This window comes from Natator depressus, chromosome 7 (assembly GCF_965152275.1).
Source record: "Natator depressus isolate rNatDep1 chromosome 7, rNatDep2.hap1, whole genome shotgun sequence".
Taxonomy (NCBI): Eukaryota; Metazoa; Chordata; order Testudines; family Cheloniidae; genus Natator; species Natator depressus.
Window position 1 is genome coordinate 95,957,568 of NC_134240.1, and position 17,498 is coordinate 95,975,065.

Here is a 17,498-nt window from a genome sequence, read left to right on the forward strand (position 1 = left end):
ATTTAACAGTAATAAGTCACCAGGACCAGATGGTATTCACCCAAGAGTTTTGAAAGAACTCAAATATGAAACTGCAAAACTACAAACTGTGGTACATATCCTATTGCTTAAATCAGCCTATGTATCCGGTGACTGGAGAATAGCTAATGTACCACCTATTTTTAAAAAAGGTTTCAGGGGAAATCCTGGGAATTAGAGGCCAGGAAATACCACTTCAGTACCAGCAGAACTGGTTGAAACTATAGTAAAGAACAGAATTATGAGACAGACAGATGAACAGAATATTCTGAGGAAGAGTCAACAGAGATTTTGTAAAGGAAAATCATGCCTCACAACTTATTAGAATTCATTGAGGGGGTCAACAAACATGTGGACAAGGTGATTCAGTGCATATAGTTAGGACCCTACCAAATTCACGGCCATGAAAAAAGGACCATGAAATCTGGTGTTTTGTGTGCTTTTACCCTATACTATACAGATTTCATAGGGGAGACCAGCATTTCTCAAATTGGGGGTCCTGACCCAAAAGGGAGTTGCACAGGGGTCACAAGGTTATTTTAAGGGGGTCATGGTATTGCCACCTTTACTTCTCCGCTGCCTTCAGAGTTCAGTGGCTAGAGAGTGGTGGCTGTTGGCTGGGCACCCAGCTCTGAAGGCAGCACCCTGCTTGCAACAGCGCAGAAGTAAGGGTGGTAATACCATACCATGCCATCCTTACTTCTGCACTGCTGCTGGCAGCGGCTCTGCCTTGAGAGCTGGGCTCCCAGCCAACAGCTGCCGCTCTCCAGCTGCCCAGCTCTGAAGGCAGCACCACCACCAGCAACAGTGCAGAAGTAAGGGCAGCAGTACCGCAATCCCCCCTACAATAACCTTGTGGGACCCCCCCCCGCCAACTCCTTTTTGGGTCAGGACCCCTATAATTACAACTCTGTGAAATTTTAGATTTAAATAGAATTAAAATAGATTTAAATAATGACATTTACTATTTTTAAAATCCTATGACCGTGAAATTGATCAAATTTGAATTTGGTAGGGTCCTAGATATAGTGTACTTGGACTTTCAGAAAGCCTTTGACAAGGTCCCTCATCAAAGGGTCTTAAGCAAAGTAGGCAGTCATGGAATAAGAAGGAAGGTCCTCTCATGGATCAGTGACTGGTTAAAAGATAGGAAACAAAAGGAGGAATAAATGGTCGGAGAGGTTAAACGGGGGAGAGGTTAAACAGTGGGGTCCTCCCGGAATCTGTACTGGGACCAGCACTGTTCAGCATATTCATGAATGATCTGGAAAAAGGGGGTAAAAAGTGAGGTGGCAAAGTTTGCAGAAGCTACAAAATTACTCAAGATAGTTATGTCCAAAGCTGACTGCAAAGATTTACAAAGGGATCTCACTACACTGGGTGACTATGAAATTCAGGGTTGATAAATGCAAAGTAATGCACACTTGAAAACATAATCCCAACTATAAATACTAAATTAGCTTTTACCACTCAAGAAAGAGATCTTGGAATCACTGTGGATAGTTCTCTGAAAAAATCTGCTCAATGTACAGCAGCAGTTTTCTGTTAAGAACCATTAGGAAAGAGAGAGATAAGACAATAATATTAGAATGCCACTATAATAAACCCATGCTCCACCCACACCTTGAATACTGGTCAGAAAAGGGCAACAAAAATTATTAGGGGTGAGGAAAAGCTTCTGTATGAAGAGATGCTTCTGTTCAGCTTAGAAAAGAGACGACTGGAGGAGGGGGTTTATGATAGAGGTCTATAAAATTATGAATGGTGTGGAGAAAGTAAATAAGGAAGTGTTATTTACTTCTTCACTTAACACAAGAACCAGGGGTCACCCAATGAAATTAACAGACAACAGGTTTAAAATAAACATAAGGAAGTACTTCTTCACACAGTGCATAGTCAACCTGTGGAACTCATTGTCAGGGGATGTTTGAGATTCAACTAGATCACAGCTTGATGTGGTGTGGCTGGAAGGATGCAGAGAGACAGCTGATTCATGTTTGAACTGGACAAATGAAGCATTGAGCATCTAAGGGTACCTTCCCTCTAGCTGGCACAACCAGTATCTATTTACTTTTATATTGGTTATCTTTCTTTTGATTTCTCCTTACATTGTAACCATTTTCTCTCTCTCTCTCTCTCTCTCTCTCTCTCTCTCACACACACACACACACACACACACAGAGACACTCACTCACTCTCTTTCCTTCCTTTCAAGGCTCTAAAACAGCATATAAGCTGTCAATCAGCTGTGAATAAATCCAAACAGCCCCTCTTCCCTGGTGTAGATGTCACTTCACTCCGCCAGATGTCATTAGAGCTGGACATCTTTGATCTATGACCGGAGGGAGGGAGGTTTAACTGGAACTGAGAGCTAAAGCTCTAGTTCTGTACAGCTGGTGCGACGAAACTGCAGGCTCTGAATCAGCTGGCAGATACAGTTCACATACTACTGATGCACAAAGCCCAATCACATAGAAAAATGAATAAATAGTTGTGACTGCTGTCTTCTCACAATATAAATGTAAGTTTCATAGGTTTATTCATTAACCCCTTTCCCTCAAAAATACAGTAGATCAGTCCAGGGGCTAAATGTTCAGTGTGGCGATTGAGGTAGTAAGGAGCACAATCCCAGGTATCATTAACGAAAGTTGTGCACCTGGCTTCCTGTGCAGTGTATTGAAAATTTCTCTCACATAGCAGTCCTGCTCCCAGTTCATTTGAATCAGAACACTCCACATTATTGCTCCGTGTCTATTAAACTGTTTGAGGTGGGGAGAATGGCTGGAAGCACAAGCTGACCTCTCATTAAAAGTTCCTTCATCACTATTGCATTTTACAATGTTCTCTTTCAGAAATAAAATATGAAGAGGCACTGACAGAATATTTGAAATTTTCCTTGGGCATCAGAAAAGATGATGAGTAGAAGGATTTATGTTGGCTAAACCTCAAATTGCAATATCTACAGAACTGCTATTCAAATATTTCACCAAGGGAAGACCCTATACCCTCAATTACATGAACAGAGACAATCTGTCTCTTCTGAGAACAAAATTAATGAATCTGTACAATTGAGACAATTAGTTCACTCCATAATTATCACAGCTTCAGTGATGTTTCAAATTAATGTGATGCAAGATGTAGAATTAATTTGATCCAGCTCAATGACCTAAATGCAGACAGTGCACAACTAAAAATATTGTAAATTTTAAATAATCTGTTTGCATATCCACTTTAAAGAAGCATTAGAAGTAACTTCAGCCAGGAAGTGATTAGATACACTGACTTAAATATTAGAAGTATCATATCAAATTATTAAAACTTCTGAGATTTACAAAAATTTGCCACACGAAGGCAGAGTCTATTGTTAAAAAAAAAAAAAAAAGACACTCTTCCCACTAAAAAGAAAAGGAGTACTTGTGGCACCTTAGAGACTAACAGACTACAGCCCATTTCATCGGATGCATGCAGTGGAAAATACAGTATGACAATTTTATATACACAGAGAACATGAAACAATGGGTGTTATCATACACACTGTAACCAGAGTGATCAGTTAAGGTGAGCTAATACCAGCAGGAAAGAAAAAAACCTTTTGTAGTGATAATCAAAATGGGCCATTTCCAGCAGTTGACAAGAACGTCTGAGGAACAGTAGGGGGGAAAAATAAATGTGGGGAAATAGTTTTACTTTGTGAAATGACACATCCACTCCCAGTCTTTATTCAAGCCTAATTTAATGGTGTCCAGTTTGCAAATTAATTCCAATTCAGCAGTCTCTCGTTGGAGTCTCTTTTTGAAGTTTTTTTGTTGTAATATTGCGACTTTCAGGTCTGTAATCGAGTGACCAAAGAGATTGAAGTGTTCTCTGACTGGTTTTTGAATGTTATAATTCTTGATGTCTGATTTGTGTCCATTTATTCTCTTACATAGAGACTGTCCGGTTTGGCCAATGTACATGGCAGAGGGGCATTGCTGGCACCTGATGGCATATATCACATTGGTGGATGTGCAGGTGAACGAGCCTCTGATAGCGTGGCTGATGTGATTGGGCCCTATGATGGTGTCCCCTGAATAGATACGTGGACACAGTTGGCAACGGGCTTTGTTGCAATGATAGCTTCCTGCGTTAGTGTTTTTGTTGTGTGGTTGCTGGTGAGTATTTGCTTCAGGTTGGGGGGCTGTCTGTAAGCAAGGACTGGCCTGTCTCCCAAGATCTGTGAGAGTGATGGGTCGGCCTTCAGGATAGGTTATAGATCCTTGATGATGCGCTGGAGAGGTTTTAGTTGGGGGCTGAAGGTGACGGCTAGTGGCGTTCTGTTACTTTCTTTGTTGGGCCTGTCCTGTAGTAGGTGACTTGTGGGTACTCGTCTGGCTTTGTCAATCTGTTCTTCCCACTGACCCACACTATTCGTAAGTGCTAAACAAAATTCTGCCACAATTTTTGTAAGGCAATTACCACTGCCTGCCATTTAAGGTCCTGCTCCTGCAACTGATCTGCACTGACGGACCTCTGCACCCATGTGGAGTTCTTCTGAAGTCAGTGGGGCTCTGTATAAGGCTCGAAGGGTCCAACCACATGGATTCGGATTAAAGAAAGCCCTAGATTTTTCCTGATATGAAAAATGGTGAGAAGTCTTTGACAATTACTGACTTTTAATTTCTGCGCTTACCTTTAAAATCAAACTGGTAGATGTTTTTCAAGGATTCATGAAGGAAGTAAAAGCTTCCTAGAGCCTGTAGAAAAACAAAAAATAAATAGCAATAAGAATAGTCTGCTTTTAGTAAAAAACAAAATTGTGATACAGCTTTTCAAATGCAAAAAATAAAAGAAATTAAATATCAGTAATTAAAAATACTACATTTGATAAGTAAAACATTTTCAGTATATCACATGAAAATAATTGAGTTCTTTATTTATTTGTTTCTTTTAAGTTTAATAAGCAGCTATAATGAGGGCCGTTAGCAGTTTACCTAGGGTTGGTCTAGACTACACAGTTAGGTCAACATAAGACAGCTTATGTCCACCTAATTATGTCGTGTCTACTCTACAGCCTTGCTCCCACCAATGTAAGTGTCCTTCTGCACAGACATAACTACACCATCTCCCTGAGAGGTGTCAGGCTTATGTTGGTGTAGTTAGGGCAGTGGTGGGCAACCTGCAGCCCATCAGGGTAATGCGTTGGTGGGCCATGAGACAGTTTGTTTACATTGACCATCCGCATACATGGCCCCCCACAGCTCCCAGTGGCCGTGGTTCACTGTTCCCAGCCAATGGGAGTTGCGGGAAGCTGGCGGCTCCCCTTACCCCCACTAGAACCCCTAGCAGCTTCATACCCTGCTTCCAGCTGGGAGCCAGGAAGAGAAACTGGGGGGAAAAGCCCAAGCAGCTTGGGACTCTGCTCCCGGCCAGGGAATGGGGAGAGGAGGGGAGGGGGCAGCCCCTCTGGAGCCCGGGAGCCTGTGGGGCAGCCAGGCTCCTGGCAGGAGGCTGCCCACGGAGCTGAGAGACCAGTCTCTCCACACTTAGGTTGGTGGAAGTGCTCCTGGTGAGGATGCATACCACCGACCCAAGGAGGGTAGTGTGGACATGCAGCACCACAGTAATTACTGCAGTGGCTGTAAATGGATCTAATATAGGTTGATTTACATTTCTATCATAGACATACCCTAAATTTGCTAAGGACACAAATAGTTAATATACTTTAAAAATATCAAACAGACTTAATTAGTGATTTTAAAAAACAACTTAATAAGTACATCACACATTCAGAAATAAACGTATTAAGAGCTCTCCTCGGGGCGGTGCTAAGCACCTTCATCTGCCATTGAAATAATCCCGATATAGTCTACTTTATTATTCCTCTGGATTGCAGGTCCATCAATGACTGCATCCTTGCAAGAGTCTGCCAAACAGTTTCTGCCTCAGATACAGGGCAAAACAAATGTTTTTGGATGTAGTGTGGACTGCAGGAATGATACACAGTGGTGGGAGTCCTAAAATCTAATCCTAGATTAGCCATTTTCTCACTGGATAGTGCAGAGCAAATCACATTTCCTCTTTGTAATAATTTCCCATCTGTAGAATGGGAATGTGGCAGACAGGCCCATTGGTGCCTGATGGCAAAGGGTTCACTGCAACAGCAACTTCTAACAGACCTAACAAACTCACTACACCTAGCTCACCACTTTCATAGTATTTATCCATAAAGAATATCATGTGGGGTCTTAAATGAAAGCCAGCACCACTGGTTATGAATATAGTTGAACATGTATGTACTGATACTATGTAGGAGTTATGTATATATGATGGAAATATGTTCTTATAGTTTGTATGAAGGTGTTAACAGAGGTGAAAACTGGTTTCCTACCAGACCAGAGATGTTTCTCCATCTCTCTGTTGAAATGTAAATTGAGTATTATCTCATTAACAATCACCAGTCTGAGCAAAATGAAGATGAAGGATTGTGAGATTTAACAGGAAGAGAAGAACAGCAGGGGGAGAGAAGCCTTATCTGGGGTGCGCATGTCAAAGGTTTACTGGGCTATAACTGGGGGACAAAGAAAACAGCTTGTTATTTTGCACCTAGTAGGAAAATGAACAGTGCATTTACCTTAATGAAAACTGGATTACAACTTGACTGAAGCATTGAAAAAGGTTTTGGGTGAAAGAAGATTGCTCTAGACAGGAGGTTAGCCTGTTAAGTTTAGTCTCTAGAAAGTGTGTACTGATGTTGTTTTATATGTAACCCTTCTGTTTCCATTATCTTTACTCACTATCTCTTGAATCTTGATCTTTGGTAATAAACTGATAAATCTTTCACTATAAATATATCTGAGTGTTGTGGTATTAGACAACAAGCTAATCCTGAGTTGAATCATTCAAGTTGGTGAGTACACTATTCCCTTGGGGACAACATACCTGGTATTACTGTGAGTGTTCAGGGGATGAGGGGCTAAACACTACAGGGGAATACTTCAAAGGGGTTCGCTCAGGGACTGGGGTGCATCTATTCTTAACCTTCAAGGGAAAATAAAGACTGGCATAGGCCAGAGGAGATTGTTTGGGTGCCTCATAGCCGGAAGGTGTCAGGGACTGGGCACCCAGTTAAGCACAAGCAAGCCTCCCTCTTGCTGGAGGCAGGGGTGGAACAAAGTGACTCAGAGTCCTGGGCACCCCGAGAACTGTCAAGGGGTAATAATTATGTATCTCACAGGAGTGTTGTAAAGATTAGTTTGTGCTTGTACAGCTCTTTTCTATTATTGAATGTTTCAGTAATAACAACCATTGTATACAGATGATTGCATGCTATTCCATGCTAATATTTACAGTAACATTGTCATTTGCATAAAGACCACACTTAATTTTATTAATTTTTAAAGTATATATAGATTACTAAAACAGTAAAATACAGTACCAGTATGACAGGTATTTCTAGGGGCCATTAACTGTATCAATTGTCTGAGAATATTACTAAGGATAATATCACCCATAACATAATTCAGCTTCCCATAAATCTCTGGTTGCCAGAATGCTATAATTTGAGGAGCACTGAAAGCTAATTTCTCAGTTATCAAGTCCTTCTGCTACTTACAAACTAGTAAAAGTTGTCCGCCACACTCCAAAGAGCATTTTGCCAAACATAATACACAAGTAATGTCAGTCCCAGTGATCTTAGACTTTGTGTAACTGGAGCAAAACTTGGTCATCTTTTTAGAAGCATAGGATGCAAGAAAGGTATAAACTGACCTGGCTCAGGCAAAATTCAACTAATCTGCTGCTGGAACTAACTTCAGAATTTTGTTTCAAAATAGAGAGTTTTCATAGGGAATGAAATCTGTTGATTGTGAAAAGCTTCTCTTCATCAACATGCAGGAAGTCTCCTAGCTATTTAAAGAGATTGATGTATGAGGTAACAGTAAAACAAGGCTGAATAACTCAAGCAAACACTGGGGGAAGAAAGTTAATTCTCCAGATTAGGTTTGCTTTGCCATACTCAAAATTCTGTGCTTCTAATCCTGGCCTAGTTTTATAATCTATCCTCTTTCATTAAGAGCTTTGTGTTTTTAATTATCATTATATACATATCATTGTGCCAAAAAATATTCTCTAGGGCTGGGATTTTCCAAGGACACTAAGGGAGTTAAGTGTCCAAATCACACTGGAATTCACTGTGAGCTGCATGCCTGCCTTCCTTTGGCTCTTTTGAAACATTACAGGCTACATCAACTACTGAACTCCCATGCTCCAACAGTCACAATAAGTAGTCTATGATTCAGCTAAGCAAATAAACATACCAGTATTCCCATTCCTTTTCAGCAAAGCACATAGGCCCCTATTCAGCAAAGCAAAGCAAAACACTTAAGGACATGCTAAAATCCATCCCTACCCTGCAAGACATTTTGGCCATGGATTAAGGAAAGCATCCTTATTCACAACAGCACTTAAGCACGTGCTTCACGTTAAACATGTCCATAAGTGCATGAGGTCTCAATTCAGGAAAGCACATTATTGCTTAATTATGGGACTTAATTGTGTGCGTAAGTGCTGTCCTGAATAGAGATTGGGACTGAAAGTCTGGGTCCCTGTCCATAATTCATAGTTCATGACAAAAGGAAAACTGAAAAGACTGTTGAGGGTAAGAGGGTTCCCAAGAGGCCTGACCAAAACTGGCTAAACCAAGCCTAGCAGTCTGTAAAAGGCAGAATTTGAGCTCAGGCATTAAGAATTTGATTACTCGTTATTAATCATCATTAATGAGGCTCTGTACCCTCCGTGGTCCATCTTCTAGAGAAAACGTTAAGGATACACATACAGTTGCATATTTATAGGTGGCACAGACAGCAACAAGTACTGTTAAAACTTCCCATGACTTTCTGTTATAAGAACATACATGTTCTCCATTTTCTGAGGCCCCAAGTTTAGACATCTTGGGTCTGAGTTGCAGAAGTGCTGAGCACTCAGAACTGCAAGTGAGATAATGGAAGTGCTGCTCTGAGCATATAATGTGAAATATATAGAATGGGGATAGTAATACCACCTCTCCTAACAGGATGTTGTCAGGTCAAATTCATTAATGTTTGTAAAGAATAAAGGATAAATAGAAAAAATGAATTCAATAGTGAACCCATTCAAGTGAGCCAACGGATAAAGCAGAGGTCCATGGAAATGACAGTATTTGCTCATGTAATTAAAGACTATCATAATGCATACACAGGGGAGCTGAATTAAGATACAATCTTAACTCTGGCATTTCCTAACTTTTGAGTGCCTGGATTTGCAACCTTAGCATTCTTTTAACATATTGTTGGGTGCATAATCATGTATATATACGAGAGAGAAAGAAACAAAATTGTCCCCTTTTAAGTCAATAATAGTTTTGCCACTGACTTTACTGGGGCCAGAATTTAACCCACAGTGGTGGTTTTTTAATTTTTTTAAACTTTTCCCCATTTCTATAATTTGTCTTCTTCTAGTTAGTGATTGGGGGTTGAAGACACATTAGCAGTCCGTGAAATATCAAGAAAAAAATATAAATCTGCATTTATAAAATCTATTAATTCTATTTCCCCCCCAAAGTTCAGGAGTTCCTTGATGAGTTTTCAAATTTCTTGGCTAAGTTAAATAGAAGCAGTTCAGCTGAAAAAAACAAGAATCCTTGCCATTACACGAAGTCTTAATGACAAGTTTAAGAGCACCAAACAAATAGGATGATTTAGTTTTATTTTGCCTTTTTACTTCTCTACTGACTGAGATACCTTCCCTGGCAGAGTAGTGTTTTGGCTCAGTGATTGCTGCATTATTTATGAGAAGCTGCACATTTAGAGATTAAACATTTGCTGATTTGTCAAAAGCACAAACATGAGGTCCTGCCCATCTCCTTGACATATTAGTTCATCCAACGGAAAACACTGTCACACATTTAATTGATGAGTACACTTCCTTGTGACCCAGGCAACCTGCTCCAGTGTTGGGTTTTTTTTTTAATGGAGGTGGCAAATAAGAAAAAGCAGGAGACATTCTTGTACAGGACTCAAGGTTAACTATTCTGCAACAAGGACAGATTGCCAGGAAAAAAACATTCTGATACAAGATATATATATAAAAAAAAAAGGCTGACATCTGCTATTTAATTTCTTAACTTAATGGAATTATATTAGCAATTAATAAAAAGGAGATGCTACCTCATGGCTAAACTTTGATTATATTCTGGCCTTTGGCTTTTTAAAACCCCGGGAGATTACTCTTAAACAGTAATATGCTTATTGAGTATTTTTGCTTGTATAGAAGGGTTTATCTTACCTCCCTCATTCATGTAGATAAAATCCCTACCCAGAATCACATGAAACCCATTCTAGCTGTATTTGGAGTGCAGCTAAATCACACATGAAAATCTCTTCGCTAATCTTAATTACAAATAAATAATATAAAATAAAAAGCAATGCTGCTCTTAAGGAATGGCATCAAACAAATATCACCACTCAAACAATTTATTTTCAGAATATTTTCTGTAAAATTAAGTTGATGTGAGGTTGGCCGAAAATGGGGACAGCAGTCTGACATTAGTTTGCAACTATATCTCGAAACCGTGGTCCGGACTCTGATATCCTTACTCACAAATAATCCCATTGGAGCAAGTGTGGCCATTTTTGGAGTAAAGTATTATTTGATGTGAGTAGGGGTCTCACAATCTTTCCCTATATTATTTAATTTTATTATATGGTGCCAAATTGTGATATACTTAAAATGTCACCCACCTGCATCAATGGGTGAGAAAAATTGATGGGGCTGGCAGTGACAGGGGGACAGTCCCAATAGCAAGGGAGGGAGGCACTTGCCAAGGGCCCTGTACAGCAGTGGTTCTCGAAGCTGGTCCACCGCTTGTTCAGGGAAAGCCCCTGGCGTGCCAGACCGGTTTGTTTACCTGCCGCATCCTCAGGCTCGGCTGATCGCAGCTCCCACTGGCCACGGTTCGCCGCTCCAGGCCAAGGGACGTGCTGCCCGCCCTTCCCGCAGCCCACATTGGCCTGGGGTGGCAAACTGCGGCCAGTGGGAGCCGCGATTGGCCGAACCTGAGAATGTGGCAGGTAAACAAACTGGTCCGGCGCGCCAGGGGCTTTCCCTGAACAAGCGGCAGACCAGCTTTGAGAACCACTGCTGTACAGCATCTTTCAGGTCTGTTCCAGCAACCCACCCTAACTAAGAATTGGAACCTGGCCTGGCAGACACTGTGGGTCTAGCCGGTCACCTGTTTAGGGAACTAGGAAGGAATTTTTTCTCCCATGGGCCAAACTGGTGGAGGACCAGGGAGTTTTTTGCCTTCCTTGCAGCACCTGCAAGCCACAGTGGGTTAAGCAGGAACGTGCATGGTAGCTCACTGAGGTACTGGGGTGGTGTTGCTTACTCACTGCAACTCACGGCTTGTTTCATGTGCAGTTAGGGGAATAAAATGAACAGTTCCAAGAGGTTAAAGGCCTGGGATTTCAGTGATGGGCCTTGGGCTCGTGACACGTTGGGACCTTGTGGCCTTTGTGGGCTGAGGTCAGACCTTGTGGCACTCGTGGGTCCATGTCACTACTCTGCCGCACCATCTCTCCCCCTCACAGGAGAAAGGGTGATAGGACTCATAGAGAGCCGACTCCTGGGGGATAGGTTGAGGAAAGCCTACTCCATGTTATGGGTTATCTGGTAAGGAGCCCTATAATCCTGGAGCCAGTTACAGATTATGGCAAGGAGCCCTGTAACCCTGGTGCCAGACACAGGTTATATGATAACGAGCCTTGCAACCCCCGCGCTGGAACCTAATAAATGTCTGGTATAGGAGGTATGGGTGCGTAGTGTCCCTCCCTTGTGCTAACAGTTTAATAAAAGTTGCAGCCTGCTGCTTAATTCCACGTATGTGTCTGTCCTCATTTTGCTGCTGTGTCCACTTCTATTGAATAGTATCTAACACCCTGAGTTGTCCTATTGAAATCAGCGGGAATAACTGCTGAGCCCACGAAAGCTTATGCTCTAATAAATTTGTTAGTCTCTAAGATGCCACAAGCCCTCCTGTTCTTTTTGCTGAGGAAAGAACTTCTCAATGGAAGGGTATTACGATCTAGCCCTTACATGGTCATTTATTTAGAGAAACTAACTTTACAAAGCTGACAACACAAATACAAATGCAACATGCAATGCTCTGAATCTGATCTATATCACAGACGAGAGGCAATATAAAGCAGTGGATGGAACCGCTCTTACTTATTTCACTTGGTGAAGTATCATGATTAAGCTACTGAGATCCACTTGTACAAGGAAGTAAATTTCAGACTTGATCTGAATTCACTAAAATACTAAAATGAAAACTATGCTTTGTGATGAAAATGCTTGCCCTATCAGAAAAAGACAAAAAAATAAAACTATAACATGATGTTTCCTCATTAGTCCTGTTTTCAAATGTTTTATAGTCAACTCATTTTTTGTGATTTAAGTCCCAATTGTGTAATCCAATGCATGATCCGCAGCATCAAACCTCTGCTTTGACTGAGGCTGAAATTAAAATACTATTTCTACATCATGCCTACTCTGTTCTCCAGCATCCTTCATAGTATCAGCACATCCTTGAGGACATTTGAGGATAGTGGTGCTGTTTGTTACTCTTTGGGTATATGAGGACATTGGTGCTGCTTAGCCAGCAGAGGGAGCATCAGAGTACTATGTTACACACACAAAAAGCACATTAACAGAACATTAAGTAGGCAAAGTCAAGCACTCAAAAGTCAGGAAATGCCAGGATCAAGGTTGCCTGTGCAATCTTAATTCAGCCCCTTGTGCATATCCAGTATGATAGTATTTAATTACTTGATCATATACTATTTCTTTGATAAGATCCCTGCCTCATTCAGCGCAGAGGATGGACAGTTCCCATTTAAGAAGAAACTATTTAATATTTTGTATTCTGTTCATGTTCAGGGTGTGGCACAGCTTCCGCTGATTTCAGCTGCAGCTGTGAGTGCTCACCACTTCTGCAAATCAGACCCTAGGATCTCATGTCAGGCATCAAAGAATGATGTACACACAATTAGTGACCAGCTACGAAAAATGTGGTTTAAGTGACTTGACTAGCATCACATAGGAATTCAGTGGCAGGGATAAAATCCAATTCTCTAGTGCAGCACTCAGCTGTCTTAACTATGAAACCATTCTTTTTCTTCCAGCAGCTCTCTGTCTCATTCAAAACTTCTACAACAAATGAAGCAGCGGTACTGCAGACAACAGTCTCCTTTACTACACACCACAGATTCATCTCCAGACCAGGTCCTAGTCTGTGTACTGAATCAGGAAGAGTTCCTGTGGATTAAATAGTATGTGATCATATAAATAAAGACTGTATCATACTGCCTACACCAAGCGGGGTCAAAATTAAGTTGCACAGGCAGCCTTAATTTGGTATTTCCTAACTTTTGAGTGCTTGATTTTACAACCATAATAGTCTTTTAACTTAGTTGTATGTGTGTAATTTCCTAGGGTTTTTTAAAAAGTAAACTGAAATAACAAAAAATCCATTTTGTGGCATCATATTGGCACCCACGTGCATCATCAGCAGAATTGGAACCTTTAGATACATCGCACATATTTCTCTGCCTCTTGATCTGATGGAGTAACAGACAGTGGTAATAGACTGTCATGCTGTATGTGGAACAGCACTAGTGGGGGATGGGACACCTAGCCAGTGGGTTTCACAGCTATTTGCTGGGAACAGAGGCATGATGAGACCTACATGTTCTGTTACAGACTCTGGAGCAGTGTGGGTTCTAGTGGGCAGAGACTTGTCTGTTCATTCTCCCTAAGCATGACCAGAGGCAGAGCCCAGGGTGATGGGCCATTGGCGGTGGCCTGGAGAGCAAGCCTGCCCCAAACTCACCTGGCAGTACTGGTTCCTGGCAGATGGGGCTGGGCCGGATTCCCCACTCTGGGCATCATTATGGAGGGGCAACTGGGCCAAATCTGCATGATTGGCATTGCGACCTGGTTCTTGGGGTCACAGTGGCATGCACCCTGTGCACCATGTCACAAAACTCAGAGTGGGGAGCCAGGCCGAGCCACTGCCAGGTGAGTGCAGGGCAGCCTCACTCTCCAGCCTCAAAAAGGTGCCAGACATAAACCTAAAGACTGCTGGGCTCCCAATTTCATTCCCAGTCACCTTCCCCAACTCCTCCTCCCCAGTCTCTTTATCTAGCCAGTCCCAGTCTCACCTATACATGCTCCATGCTCCCTCTCTGTGCCCCCTCCCCCACAGTCTGGCACTTGTCCTCTCTGCATTTGAATCAGGCAGCTTCCTCTTCCATGTGCTACCTGGGCCTCGCAGGCTCAATGAGAGCATAGGAGAGACAGTCTCGCTGTTCTCAGTTCAGCTGCCTGGACCTGAAATGGCCCGCCACATGCCTGAGCTGTAAATGCAGGGAAAGCCCTGTTCAGCCGCGGGGCTGCAGCATGTCCAATGTGGACAGAATCTTCATGAAACTTAGCTACTAAAATCTAGTAAGTATCTACTGAACATATGTTAACTGTTATTTTTAAAAGGCTTATAAATTGGCCAGATTTTCATGGAGATGGTAAAAGATATATCCTTGCCAAATTTCAAGTTTCTGCTCCAAAGATTGGGGGTGCTAGATATTTTCAAAGAAAAAGCCCTCAGAATTTTTTAACATGGGCAAAAGAACACATTTCCCCCTATTCTCATGCTCAGCAATTGCTGAAGTTAAATAAAAAAAATCAGACTGAGGCAGACACCTGGTATAGAAAATTTCAGCCCAAATGTTTGAAGTATGGCAAAGTTAAAAGCAACAGAAATCAGGGCCTTATACAGCAGTGGGAAGTGTCAGGCAACCTTAAAAATAAGCAGTGCTATCTGCCCTGCCTATAATATTTAAATAGTGGATAGTGCGAGTTTTTCTTTTTTTCTCAAGTCAGATGGCGAATTAAAACCATCTCAAAGTACATTTGGACTCTAGGGGCCTGTCCTCATCAGACTAAAGTTTTTAAAAGCAAGTGAAAATTTCTGCCTACATTATAGGACTGTGAACCCTTACTGTTCCATCACTTATGACAGTTAAATTTAGACGTGACTATATATGCTAGGAAGGACCGAAGTGACATCACAGTACCTTTCTATTTACAGATGCCATGATTCTATCAAAAAGAATTGATATTCACACTCAGGCTACAAGTTTACTTTCTGAAGGTGCTGACTTGTTTCATGCATTGCTCCACTTTTACAGCTTTAATCTTATTCTCTCTAAAGGATTTTATAGCTGATATGTAGAATTACATAGCATATTGTTTGATTTGATAATCAATGTTTGTAGCATTAGTAGACTTTCAGCTGATAGTGCACATAAAGGATCACTGGTAACTATTAAATAATACCTTACAGGTTCTCTGTCAGTTTCTGATTATGCCGACATGAAAAGATGTGTTTTGAGTTGGGATATAGTACAGTATACGCAAGTATATTAATTCTGAACATACCACTCACTGGAGGTAAATGTTAATGGAATGGAAATTATCGTTATCACCACCTTCCGTATTCAAACAGACTTAATCAGGTTTATGTACAGAAGTGGAAACCAATAAAAACGATGGAGTGTAGATATGGATACATCCTTTCCTAGATAAGGTCATGCTGATTCCACTAGAGTACATCAACAGCAGTTACACATACAAATTAAAACTTCAGTACTCTGGTTTATTAAGCTGTTCCAGGAACTTATTCACACTCTATGCTCACCACCATTTTAAGAGAAGGCCCAACTAATTGTTGTTCAGCAGTAATATTTACAGAACATTAAGCACTTCACAGAGAAACTGCATAGCACAAATAGAGATTACAAAGGCACCCACATTTTTAGGCCCAAAACATAACTCATCTTTTGCAACTGGAAGCTACAGTAGGAAACACATTTCTTATTCTAAATTGGTGGCTATTCAATTGATCATTCGAGCAGTTAATAAAAACTAAAATAAAAAACAGTTCGTAGTGTAGTGTATTCTACACAAACAGCACACAAACACAAACGTTAACTAAGTAAATTATAAGATGCAGTCAAAGAAGTGTAGTTACATACTTTATATCTTTAAAGAAAGGTTTATTTATCACATGTATTTATTGTTCAGTTTACGTAATGCACCTGCCATTTACAGCAGAATTTAGGAAGCACACTGGTCAACAATAGCCAGAAAACTGAACTCTCCCTAAAAAAAAACTGCTTAGGAAAACATCTGAGAAAATAAAGTGCCCTGTTGGTAATCAAACGTGGGTTTTGTCAGACTAAAAGAGAAAGCAATTCCAGAACTGAGGGCCTTCCACTGAAAATACATTGATGTATAAATCTTATGAATAAATCTGATGACTGTCAGTTTGATCATCTCAGTGTAAGCGGGGGAATAGTCCCGGTATTGTGGAGAACTTTCCTAGCTTCTGCACTACCCCGGTGAAGTGGGCTAGCAAAAGGATCTGAGTCCTCGCTCCCACTTCCTTTACCCAGTGGCCTCCCTGCCCTTGAGGGCTCCCCTTCCACTCTCTTGTCTGGCAGAGTCCTCGTAACCCCAACAAGGCTGGGCCCAGGATTCCTGGGGGGCTCGACCCCCAACCCTGCTGTGGTCACCTAGGACAGGGGCTAGGGTCTCCCCACTCCAGGGTACTCTCTCTGCACTGGGCACTTCTCTGACCCACTGATGATTACATACAATTTAAAGCAAATGCAAGTTATTTAATCACCAATTAATTTTAAAAAGAATAAGGAAAAATGGGAAAGGTTAAAGGAAACACATCAACCCGCTCTGTGGCAGGGAACATCACGAACAGTGTCTCTGGAATGTCACAGCAGTTCACAGTCTGGTAAGTCCCAGGCCTCCTTCTCAGGCCCTGGCTGTGCTGCAGGGATGCTGTGGGTTGGACACTTGCTCTGGTGGTGGCCAAACGCTCTCAGACTCTAAGTGGTAGGACCCTTTTTCCCAGTGTCGCCTTCGCCCTGTCGGGGTTATGATCCAAGCCTGGCCTGCAGAGCTTCTTGGCTGAGGCGTCTCCCTGTGCTGGGCCCGCTGCCCAGGGTCCCCCTCGCTCTCCCCAGCTGCTCACCGCACCCAGCTCCGGACTCCTCCAGCCCCAGCTGCACCACTCTGTCTCTGCACTGCTGCTGCTGCTCTGCCTCCAGCTCCCTGGGCTGCTTCTCTGGCCCCTCTGGCTCTGGTTGCTGCAGTTCTGCTCCCAGGACAGGTCTGCTCTGCAGGCTGCTTCTGTGACTCTGCTCCCAGCACTGACCTGCTTCCTCAGCTGCTTTTCTGGCCCCTCTGGCTCTGGTTGCGGCAGCTTTCTTCCCAGAGCAAGTCTGCTCTCTCTGGGCTGTGCCTCTGGCTTTAGGGCTGCAGGTCTGCTCCAGGACAGGGTCTGCTCTCTCTGGATCTGGCACAGCTCTGCTCCCCAGCTCAGCTTGGGCCCC

At 42.2% G+C, this 17,498-nt stretch overlaps 1 protein-coding gene across 3 annotated transcripts in view; it reads right to left on the reverse strand.

Moving 5' to 3' along the window:
• Positions 1 to 17,498, reverse strand: part of INPP5A (inositol polyphosphate-5-phosphatase A) — a 419,434-nt gene that overhangs the window by 169,711 nt on the left and 232,225 nt on the right. For all 3 annotated transcript variants that reach the window (XM_074959113.1, XM_074959111.1, XM_074959112.1), the window contains exon 5: positions 4,688 to 4,751. In XM_074959113.1, coding sequence (XP_074815214.1) covers positions 4,688 to 4,751 — 64 coding nt within the window. The remainder of the gene's footprint in view (positions 1 to 4,687; positions 4,752 to 17,498) is intronic.